The following is a 12,736-nucleotide window of genomic DNA, read 5'->3' as shown; positions in this document are numbered from 1 at the left end:
AGTTTCCATTGTTTTTAACTAAATAAACAGAAAGAGAGAGAGAGAGAGAGAGAGACAGAGAGAGAGAGAGAGAGAGAGATTCGTTTATGAAAAGAAATATCGTATGCATTTACGAGGGCAGTATGTCTTAAAAAAGTAAAATCTTCATTTATCTTCATAGAACATTTTTCAAAGTTTGTAACGTAATCAAAAAGAAAGGACACAGATACTATATTTTAAAGCCCATTTTTCAACATAAAAAGTAAATGGGATTAAAATTATTCAAAGAGAAATGTGACTTATTATATTCTCACTAAGGATAATGATTCTGTAGAGAAGCAGATGCAGAATGATAGAAACCGTAACATTAAAGAATATTACTAATTCTGTTACCCACCGTAAAAAGATCTTCGTAGCACAGTGAGAAGAACATCGTTTTGTGGAAGGAGTTTCTTCCTCACGGAAATTATAAGTTTTCATTACTTAACAGATAAACTCTTGAGAATATGCATTATATAAATCAAAATAATGGAATACATAACAGTTCCAAAGAAGTAGTCTAAATGCAAGGAATATCTGTGTGGTCGGAGGAACTGGGCACAGGATACACTGGGTTGCTCAAGGTTGAAAGTTTTGATTTAGGGATTATATATCAGGATCCGAATATTTAGAAAGCTATCAAAGTCAACCTGGACATGAAAACTAATAACTATCGTCTGTACTGCTAATGACTTGCTATACATTATATATCTTCGCCACGTGTCGAGCTAATAGCTTGTAACAGTCAAGTAACTTGACTTCTGAAACCTAATTAATGGTATGAAGGAGAGGTTGATTCTGGTATACATAGTGTTGGGTGATGGTGTTTTAATTAATGAACAACTAATATAATTTTTTCAGTAAAACGCATTCTGATCAATGCGAATTCAAGTAGCGTAATGCCAAAAAACAAGGTGTGTGTGATCTGCAAACAGAAGTTACAGTAAAGTAAACGGGAAAATATACACAGAATCTGAACTGCATTTATTTAAAATCTGATTCGAATATAATCATAACTATTGCAATACAGGCAATTAACACTATACAACTAAATACCTGAATTCGCGACAGATAGATAAATTTCTTCCGTCTCAGAAAGTATTTGACTTTTACAAGACAATACTACAAACCAAGTGCACTGTATTGCTGGCGTACATGTTAGAACTAAACAAAGATAGATCACAGAAAATGTGGAACTGGTGTTCATTCAAAATTCACCCAAAATTGAATTTAGGGGTGGAGGAGTATATAAAATGTAACTTTATTCATAAAAAAAAAAAAAGAAAAGAAAAGAAAAACAATGCATGCAATTGTGCAGCATATTGAATATAACTCCGAAATTCCCCTGTAATCGCACTTCCCTCTATGTACAAGCGCTTCACGGTGAAGCTACATCACTCAGTTGACATGTAGTGAGATGTGCACATCTAACGAGTCTGCGCGGTTAGTCTAGTGGCTTTGCGCTTCGCAACCATATGCCTGGGGAAAGGAGTGTCCTAGGTTCGATTCCCGTCAACGACGTGAGGAGCTCAAGGATTTTCCTCAGCCATAGCCAAGTTAGCCGGTCTTGGGCGTGGACAGCAGGGTTTTTTCCGCAGTTTATCTGGTGTTTTTCATTCCGCAAGCAGGCAAACCGGTCTGAGGACACACGGATTACAGTCAGGAATACTGACCCAGCCATAGGTCTGATTCGTCAGCCTATGCCGGTTCCGGAGCCTGGATAAAATTTGGGGGGACTAGATGGTACCCTGAACTCCCGTAAAAAGGGGAACACTGTATCATCACATGGAATTTATTTATTTATCTAACGAGTCTTTTGTGGCTCGTTTTCGGATTCTCTCAAAATTAAATAATGTTTAGATTAAATGTTTCAGAAGAAACTGCTAAACTAATTGAATATTAAATTATAAAAGTAATAACATGAGGATAATGAATTAGACGATTATTTGGCAGCTATTCCTCTCAGGAATTACAAAAGCAAAGCAAAGTATTAAATAAATAATTTTCTTATTTTCTAGAAAAAAAACTGAAGACGTTTAAAGAGTATTTAATTATTTTCTGCAAGACTGGAAGGAATGGTACTGAAGAAACTATTAAAATCAAATGATTTTATTCACATAACTACAGAGATTTAATGATAACAAATAAAGGAAGTTGCAAGAAATATCCAAACACACAGAAAGACCTCAAAAGATGTCTAGTTAAATTAAATTGAATAATTTAGTCCAATAAAGTGGCTTTTTGTACTTCGGTGGTAAAAAACAAGTGGTATATACAAAACGGGTTATTCTTCCAAACTACTGTCATTAGCTATCTGGTGAATAACAAATCTAAAGTCCAAAATACGACGAACACACTGATAAATATTCGGATATCAACAGTTTTCTACAGCATCGATATATAGAAAATAAGAATAAAATAAGACAATTGTGGTATAAATAACAGCCTAAAAGGCTCGTCTATCGATTTATGACAAAATAATTATGACATTTATTTCTTTATATACAAATCAAAAAATGATTTTGATTGATTTTTCTTTTAATCACGAACTTACAAATATTATTAACCACACGGCTGCTTTTTTCTGTAAAGCTATAAAATCAGCAAAGTAAGCAAGGCGCTGCTCTGCTTCACACCGGTTCTACATGCGGCATTCATTTAACGCACATCTAGAATCCTTGATCTTTAGGAGCTTGTTATTTCAGAAGAAACTCTGCTCAATAAATCCCACTAATGGACTGTACAAATAGAGTCCTTAGAGTCAAGACATTGCTGTATAACGTAACAAAATGTGATATTAAAAAAGTCACAACAATCGGAAGAAAAACATATCAATTCAAACCCCTCGATGAGAATTTTAATAAGTGTCAGAAAAAGCAATAAAATCCCTTTCAACTTCATTTTTTTTTCTTGTAACGGGTAAAAATCAATTTTTCTTTTGTGTCGAAACAGAAACCAAAGTTAAGATAATACGAAAAGAAATAAATACGATATGAATGCCTTTCAGATCTACATTATGCAAAACACACATCAATGAAACTAAACGAAGGGCATTTAGACACGAAGTCAGAGAAATATAACAGCACAAATTCCCTTCTTCTGTTATTTTTTCTTTCCTCCATTTGCCTGTTATTTATTTTTCTTTCGGATGCAAATATTAATTTATAATTTGAGGTGGGCAAATAGCAAAAACCAAAGGGAAGGTACAACGCTGGAAAATAAAATAGGATAATTTCAACTTTCTCACCTACATTGCTGCCAAAACATTCAGCCAAATGCAAATGACTATTTGTGTGTGTGTGTAAGGTAAAATGATTTAATAAAAATTAGACAATACTTTATTAATCAAGACAACCTAAGATCGATTTAAAAATTAAATTTTAATTAAAATTTATATATATATATATATAATCTTTCATCTTCTATTCTGTTTAAGTGACCACACCACCTGAGATTAGCTCTGCTAAAGCATTCCTGGATGCTGACAATGTCAAGTTCTTTCCTAATATCCTCGTTTTTAATATGATATTGCCATTAATGCCATCCGTTCACGCCCCCTAATATTTCTCAGGACTCTCATATCTGCGGTCTCTAGTTTTTCGTCAAGTGTTTTACTTCCAAGATCCATAAGTTAAAATTGGTTTGAACACGGTCTTATATACAGTTAATTTAGTGTTTTGATTAATTTCTCTCTACTTCCATATAAATTTATTCAGTTTACTTCCTACTACCAACTCTGTTGATTCTGTTGTCTATTTTCATATTTAATTTACCATCTTCACTAAAAATGAGGCGTAAGTAGCTGAAATGTTTTACTTGTTCTATAGGTTCTCCATTCACAATGCAGTTGATATTTTCAATGCTTCGGCCTATTTTCATTGTCTTCGTATTGTTATTAATGACCTTCATACCATATCTATTACAATAGTTACTCAATTTAGTCAGGGAATCTATTGTAATAGATATGGTATGAAGTTAATCAAGACATTCAGATTTATTCTGATTTATTTAGAAGTATAACATCATCCGCAAAAAGCAAAGAGCTGGCATTAACATCTCCAATTTTGATATCAGGTTTAATACCACTTTCTTTCATAATGTGATCCATATAGATAATCAATAACAGAGGGAATAATATACATCCTTGTCTGACACTAGATTTAACATTAAACCATCTTCCTGTACTTCCTTTAATTCTAACTGCTGATTTACAACTCAAATAAAGACTACGTATTGCTTGATATAATGCCCCACTGACACCATATAACTGCAGCGTATTGAATGGCTTCTCTCTTGGCACCTTGTCATATGCCGTTTCCAGATCGACAAAACTTAAATACAGATCTTTGTTATATTCCCATGATTTCCCAACTATTTGTCGTAAAATCTGATCCTGACAGCCTCTATTGGGCCTCAATCCAGCTTGTTCTTCACCAAGCTTCTCTTCCACAATCCTTCTCAACCGTTTCTCAAGTATACTTGCGTAAATCTTACCAGGAACACTCAGTAGAGAAATACCTCTGTAATTCTCACATTCAGTTTTATTTAACTTTTTATATATTTGTACCATGAGAGCTCTATTCCAATTATCGGGAATTCGTCCCTCTGTACAGGCCTTCTGAACTATGCATTGTAGCCACTGAAAGACTTTTATATCGCCATACTTGAGCATTTCTGGTCGAACATCATCTATCCTGCTGCCTTTCCACATTTCAGGATTTTGATGGTTTTTTTCTACTTCAAGTATGGATATGTATTCCTGATTATATGCCTGGCTAGTGTTTTTTTACCACTGTGTTGTGCTGTCACTGCTTGTTTCATTTAACATTTTTCGGAAGTAATTACTCCTCATTCCTTACTTCAAGGATATCTTTTTCTCCAGTTTTAGTGTCGCCTTTATCATCTCTAACTCCATTTACAGCACTCTTTCCTCCATTTCTAAGCTTCTTCAACAACCTCCAGAATATTTTGCCACCTTCTTGATATTTATTTTCTATGTTCATGACAAAGTCCTCCCATAACTTTTGTTTAGCCAGTTTTACAGTGTTTAGCTTTCTTACATTTGTCTCTGTATTCTCTAAGAGCACAAGCTGACTTATTTGCCAGGAACGTTTGATATGCTTTCTTATTTTCCCTTCACTCCTCTTTAACTTCGTGTGTCCACCACGGAGTTCTGATTTTTTTATCCTTGCAGACATCACCACATGCATCTCTGGCTGAATCAATCAATGTTTTCTTCAGGATTTGCCATGGACTGTCCAAGGTTTGATTTCTGTTCTCAAACTCTTTCATTGTTTTCTTGAATAATATTTGTGTATTTTAGTCTACAGTTCACATTTGAGAGCTGCTCAACTTTCATTCGCTTTAAAGCTTTCTTACATGTTCTTCTTTTCAATATAAAATTCAATTTTATCCTGCACAAGACTAAATGGTGATCACTTCCAATTTCAAATCCTTTGTACATTCTAGCGTCTTCCACCAGGAAGAAAACATCACTATCAACAATAACATAGTCAATCAGACATTTCTTATTCCTTGCATCTTTGTATTCCTGTATGCCATTCTTCTCTCCATGTGAATTTGTGTACATTTTTATGTTGGAACATGGTGTTAGTAATAACCAGTCCATATCCTGAGCAGAAATCCAACAGGTATTTGCCATTATTATTAGCTTTTCTCTTTTCTCCAAATTTTCCCAAAATATTTTTGTATGTCTGACAATCATGACAATCTACTCTGCTATTTAGATCCCCAACAAGGACGAACTTTCATTTATCATTGTGTCAGTTGCTTTCTCTGAAGCCTCAAACATTCCACCGTTTCTACCTTAGGAACCTTCTGTGGGACCACAGGCACAAATAAGTCTCATTGTCCAGTTCCCCATTCTCATATTTGCCCACATCACTCTACTTGAGACTTCCTGCCATTCAAGAAGATTAGCTTCAGATTTAGTGTTGAATACTATGGCTACTCCTTCTTTTCCTTGATTGTCATTGTCTGAATATAACATTTTGTGTTTATTGCTCAGAAAGATCACACCAGTTTTTGTCTTTTTTGTTTTAGTGGCATGATAGGGATGATAAGTGACAGCTTATCACCCTTATTATGTCGATCTGGTACTTATCCAATTCCTCAGCTAGCTCCATTTCTTTGCCATTCAGGCTTCTTACGTTGATAGTGGCGATTTTGAACTCCGGCAATGTTGAGCTGGGGTGTGTTTTAGGATTTGTTCCAGTAGCTGACTTTTCGCTGTTTGCCCTGGTTCCCTGGCGAAAACAACGGGGGCCTTGTTTAACCGGACGACGCCCCAGCCGGCACGAAATTCTGTCATGTTTTACCATTATTGTATATTGTGGTTTAAGCCAATAAGAATACAATTTGGTCGGCTAAATCCCAAATTGAAAGCCAATCCTCGTTCATTCAGTATCCAGGTAGATACCTAACAGGGTATACCACGAGAAGGTGAGGATTGGACATTAGGTCAGAAGCCCTGGTCTGTTCTCCGCATTCCTTTAAAGGCTATGTGGACGTCTCCCCTCAGTTATACAGCTTTGACCATTAAGCACCCCTTAAGCAAGGATATAATCACACCAAAAATGTCAGTAAAATAAATCAATCTTTTACTACCTTTTATTCCCGAAAAGGAATAGGTGGAAGCTTGAAGCAATATATTTGGCTTAAAGTTTTTCCAACTGACCGAAAACATTTGAAAAACTAAGTTAAAGACAACAACATTATAAACAAGCTGTCAGACATAACTTGTTTTTCGGGTTGTAATGCCTCGACTCTTAGAACAGTAGCCCTGGTTCTGGTCTTCCCTATTGCTGAGTATTGTTCTCCTGTTTGGAACCGAAGTCATCACACTACTCTTGGGGCTGCACAGCTTAACATAACAATGAGACCATCTTTGGCACCTTAAGATCTACTCCTTCCCCATTGTTACACCTTCTTTCCCACATCAGTTCCTCCTTGTGCTAGAAGAGAAAAAGCTATCATCAAAGAAATAAAGAATTTCAGAATTAACATGCAGGTGTTAATTCTGAAATTCCTATATGGACTGTGGAAATACCAGATGATGGTTCCCATGACTGGTTGGGAAGACTCCTGAACGAACTAGAAACAAGTACCGATTACAGATCCAACTATCAAATCTCCAGGATTCGATCACCTCGACACCTCTGGAGCCAAATAAACAAATTTAGGACAGGACAAGGAGGCTGTGCCTACTTATTACATCTATAGGGAATTTCACAGTCAAGCTTTTGCATGTGTGGTGCTGTGCAGACTATGCATCATATCACTGATGACTGCTCCACACTCTCCTTCCCTGGACACCAAAGAACCTGCATTTATTCCAAGTCAGTGCCTTCGATTGCGTAATTGAACTGTCAGTCTATATATAGTTCTCATAAGAGTCTTTTTCCCCCATACGCTAAATAAATAAATTTCAGCCACCTGAAATTTATTTTCAGAAATAAATTTTCTGAAAATCGAAAACTGAGTTCATGGCTACTAAGGGTTTTGAAGACCTAGGAAGGAGAATATACAGCAAGCAATTGCCACCATCTCGTGTTCCTAAACCTTAAGTTGTTTTTACGTTCTGAAAAAAAAAACATTGGTTCCACGGTCGATTTTCTGAGTTACAGACAAAACCTTTGCTTTTCTAAGAAAGCAAACTCCACTCGCCTACTCAAAGATTGACTGCTTAGAACCAGCTGAAAACAGGACTAGAAAAAGTTCTTCTAGTCAGCGATTAGAATAGAACCTATATGGGTATTTCGAACAACTCTGAAATATTGTCATTTCTTATGTTAGTGTCTCCTGAAAATTTCTACACAAACAAAAATGAAAATGGATGGGGACTAACATTACTGTGGTACTTCTGTAGTCTTAGCAACGTTTCTGGTTCCATAATTCTATATTGCTAGAAGAAATAACTTTATAGTTTCGATTCAAGTATCTAACTATAGGAAGTTTTTATAGCGCTTTTTCATATGGTTGTTCAATCGATCTTTGGCGCAGGCAAGTGGAATTTTCCCTTCCCGGAAACAAACCAGGTTGTTAATTCCACAACTCAGAAAATCAATCGTAGAACTCACGCTATTTCAGATACTATTAGCTTAGGGTTTAGGAATATAATATGTCAGCAATTGCTCTACTCCATCAAAAGATTTAAGGTTTCCAATTTGGAAGGATTTGTACTGTTAACATGGTGTCCATCATATAGTTAAAATAACCAGAGTGTTTCTGGTCGTTGAAAATACGAATGTTAATTTATGCTCGGAACCATCATGAAAGCTTTTTAAATAAACTTGAACTAACCAGTCTCTTAAAACAGGTCACAAGGCTTTTCTTCCAATAAACCTTTCGTACCTCCCACAAAACAAGGAAAAACCAACGCATGCGCAATTATCAGACAATATTTATCTACTAACCTTCTGATGCTTGTTAAAGCTGGAATACAAATATTAGAGTTCGATCAGTACAGAGAGCGAGTTGAGACCTGTTGTACAGTATTATTAGGTATTACACTTGCATATGAATAAGACATCCAAATGCAAAAGTATGATGATTTCAATATTCAAACATAAAATTCAAATTATAATCATTTATTTCACTTAGATTCCTGTGCTTTTGCTGATAAGGATACTTTATACGTATATTTTAAAGTAAATCAAAGTCTAAAACATTTGCCTGATGATATTTAGTACTAGGACAGCTGCGTGGTACAACTTTTCCAGAGATCATCCATCAAAACACTCCAGTGGAAATATTTGTTTTCAGTTTTCAACCAAAACTTCTGTTTCATCTGCCACGCTGGATATAAAATGCAAGACATTCTGTTTATAGATCTACGCTTAGTAAGCTTTGTTTCGAGAGATAAAAGGCCTTCTCAAACCACGTACATCATTCGAATCACATCCTATCCATCAAACTCGACTGTTGGACCATTGAAAACTGCTGCATATTTATGGCAATGTTTGCAAGGTGTACTTAGGTTAGTGAAGCACACAGCTGTAACCATAGAAACCTTGATGTCTACGAAAAGCGGAACGAGTATGCTCTGTAATCACAGCCACAAGGACCACTTGCTCTTTCCTTTCATTCGATCTGGAATGACACGCCAAAATGAAACATTCCCATGCATGGCTGAACATCACTTCACATTCATGACAACAAAGCAAGGAAATCTAGCACAATGCCAGCACATGTTGGAAGAACTAAAAACTACAATTGCATTTGGAGTACGCCAACAATCTGAAAGCAAATGCGAACACATTTCTCAGTTTACGTTGTGAATTTTAAACGTAGAATACCAATAAATAGATGGAAATTACATTTAAAACAGGTTTACTGGTAGATTGAAAGGAGAAATTCAGTTATTCCATTGTTTCTTTCATATATATATATATATATATATATATATACACACACACACAACTGATTACGTTGGTAAGCATGAGCGATAAATGATTCTTTCGGTTAAAATAAAATCTAAATTTCCTGTTGAAAGAGAATGCGAATTATGGGAATTTTGCAGCCTTAGTCATATGTCGGAAAAATCTATTTCCGTTTTACGAAAATACTAGAAAATCTTTGATACCCTCATAAAACGACATTTTTGATGTTACAGAACATGAGAGTTAATATCAATCGAACAATTACTAGTTTGCTGTCAGCAAAACTTTATTAATGTATAGGAGTTATAATCCTACACACACACACATTTCGCAGATATTTTGTCAGCTTGATCAGGACCAATTTCGAGACTAATGATCCAACGAGAGTAATAATTCTCTAGATAAAAGGAATTTGATGAAATTTGGTATGTAGGATCCCTATTTAAATTGTCCGAGTCATCTGGATGATTTTCGTCAGACTATTTTTACCAGCTGAAAGGTCTTTATAAATACCTCTCGCATTCCAAATAGGATTCGGACCTAGGTCGTTCAGCACAAAGTATAAATGCCACTCTTCCGAATGCACTATAGAAGTGACAAAAAGCTCAAGGAAGATCTTCAATATTTTTGAATACAAAGCCAGAACAGTTTCATTAAAATCTCTTCTATCATATATAAAACAATCAATTGTAAGTTTAAATTACAAATAATTATTTAAATAGGGATCAGAAAACTACTGGCTAGCTACATGTTAAGAGTCTTCACTCATGAGGCGGTCTTGTCCAGGTACTTCTCTATAGACCAGGATGACAGCTTATCACAGTATGCCGTTTACAATAACGAAAAGCATTGCATAAACATGATGAATCAGCATAAAAGTGATTAGTTAATATAACTTTACTCAATATGATAATTCCATATTCATCATATTTGTGGCATGGCAAGAGGTCAAAGTCAAGGAATACTCTCAAAATATACTCATCATGGAAATCATGTGACTAAAGATAACGTTCCGAAAAAGCAGTCATGGTGTAAAATAAGAACGAACTATAATTATATATGAGAATGTACAAAATCTTCTATGACAAGAAAGTTAAATCACTATGCTTATGAACTGACAGGTACGTGATTGTACAGCTCACAACACTGATTTACTGCTTTGTTCATCTCAAGCGGAACTGGCATGAGTGAAGTGATTCATCTCTCCTAAAGGAGAAAATTAGTGTCTGCGAATCACTCTTCGTCCACTGAAGGTGTTTCGAGAGTGATTCGCAGAATCTGGAAACAGTGCTCCATAACATGCCAATTTGAAGGAAATTCGTTCACTGGATGATCTTCGCGTTTCGTAATAAGATGAAAGGAAAGCGTTTTTCATACGTATGCCCACTCACCAGATTTATATTCTATTCCAACTTTACGTCAAAGAACGAAGATTCGACAGCATATCAAGGAACGCTATTTCTACAGCTGTTCCCTAGATGGCGGTATATGCGTCGCTGATTGTCTTCTTTTTCTTTATTAGTCAAGAGACTTTTCATGCCACGCGTCAAAATTCAAACAGGTTTAGAGGTAGGGATTTATAAGATTTACGTTAGGTCCAGGGGCAATGTCACTAGCATCTTGTGTGTGTGTGATGACGCCCTTTATATATCACCAAATACTGCAAGATGGGGCTGTCATACTCTAGCAACTGATATTAGCACACAAAGAACGGGAGAACTCAAACATTTATGTTCTGTTGCCTGCTTACACCTCAAGCAAATACTGGCAAAAAAAGACAAGTTGGGAAAGGCGTAGGCACTGAAGTAACTGGAGTGTTCATTGATTTTCTGTACGAACAGCAAACTTTGTTTGTACGGAGCAATAGTTAGCAGTTTTACTAGAAAAGTTATTTTTGATAATAAGGAAAATTATGAATATTGATATGAAATTTTGATAATAATGAATTACATTTTGAATAATATGAATTAATCATGGTCTCCTTTCATTTTTGAAAAAAAAAAAATAAATCATACACAGTTATATTTTTCGTTTTAAAAATTGTTTTTGCTAATAGCACACACGCATATGTGGTACTAGCAAAAATGATTTTTATTAAAAATATGATAAATAAATGTGTGTGTGTAAAATTTATTATTATTATTATTATTTGAAAGCAAAATCTAAATGTATATGGTTCATTTAACTAATTTCATTTATAAAATCAAGCGGGAAAAAAAGAGAAATTTATTAATCACCCCATACATAAACACGGAAAAAAAACATTATAACTAACTGCAAACCCATCGCCGCATTGTCGGTAATCAACCAAATCATGGAGATAATTGTGTATCACAAACTCTCCGCATACATATGTAAATCCCGCATCATCCCAAAAAACAAAATATCGTTTTCAAAAGAATAAAAGAACAGCAACGCTCCTGGACGATTTCACAGACCTAATAAACGCTGCATTAGATGAAAATAGAACAGAATTAGTTGTTTTTATTCGCTTTAGAAAAGCATTTGACACACGAACACACAACGCCTTGTGGAACAAACTAACGCATAACGCAATCGGAGGACATCTACTCCAGTGGTTCCAAAGCATACATGAAAACGCATCACACGTATAAGATCAGCGTAGAGCAAATCGCTACCAGTAACCTGTGGAGTACTACAAGGAGCTGTTCTTTCTACGATTCTGTTTACCATATACAAGCACGATATTAACCAACTTCCGCTAAAAATAAAATCTTCCAATAAGCAGACGACACGGTCGAGTATCCATTCACAACGACGCAAACACAACTTGCACAAATATGCAACACGACATCAATCTGATCAACAACTGGCTAACTGAAAGGTCATTATATATAAACTCTGAAAAAAAAAAGAATGATATTCAAAAATGCTCAGCCCCAATAACCTACTGCGTGATGGTTGTAGTTCTAAAACCACAACCATCACACAGGTAAAAACGACACGTCATCTCGGACTTCACTTCGATGCTAATCTAAGTTGGAATATCCACACAAATTATATACAGATTAACAGACTTGTTCTAACATGCATAAAAATACTAATCTATAAAGAATTATGTGAAAATGTGTAATTGTGTATTTTAAGATACACAATTACATTATATGCATTCTGCACAGCTACCAACTTAACAAATTATAATCGTTACAAAATATAATGGTAAAACTAATATTCTGGGAACAAAGAGAAGATCCCACACTCATATGACCATGAATGATAGTAAACATAATATTTAAGGCAGAATACTTATGCTGCTACACAGTCATGATAAATCACATGTTCTACTTCAGTTTTCA

General features: G+C 35.2%; 1 protein-coding gene across 1 annotated transcript in view; it reads right to left on the bottom strand.

Annotated features, from left to right (window-relative positions):
* Positions 1 to 12,390, bottom strand: part of Trpm (transient receptor potential cation channel, subfamily M) — a 410,993-nt gene extending 398,603 nt beyond the window's left edge. Inside the window, 1 exon segment of the mRNA XM_090403483.1 lies at positions 12,332 to 12,390. Within this exon segment, the coding sequence (XP_090259609.1) occupies positions 12,332 to 12,390 (59 nt within the window).
* Positions 12,391 to 12,736: the final 346 nt, after the last annotated feature.

This window comes from Typopeltis vanoorti, chromosome 14 (assembly GCF_054136105.1).
Source record: "Typopeltis vanoorti isolate ZY-2024b chromosome 14, IOZ_Tvanoo_1.0, whole genome shotgun sequence".
In the NCBI taxonomy this organism is placed as follows: Eukaryota; Metazoa; Arthropoda; class Arachnida; order Uropygi; family Thelyphonidae; genus Typopeltis; species Typopeltis vanoorti.
This window is presented reverse-complemented; position numbering and strand designations above follow the sequence as displayed.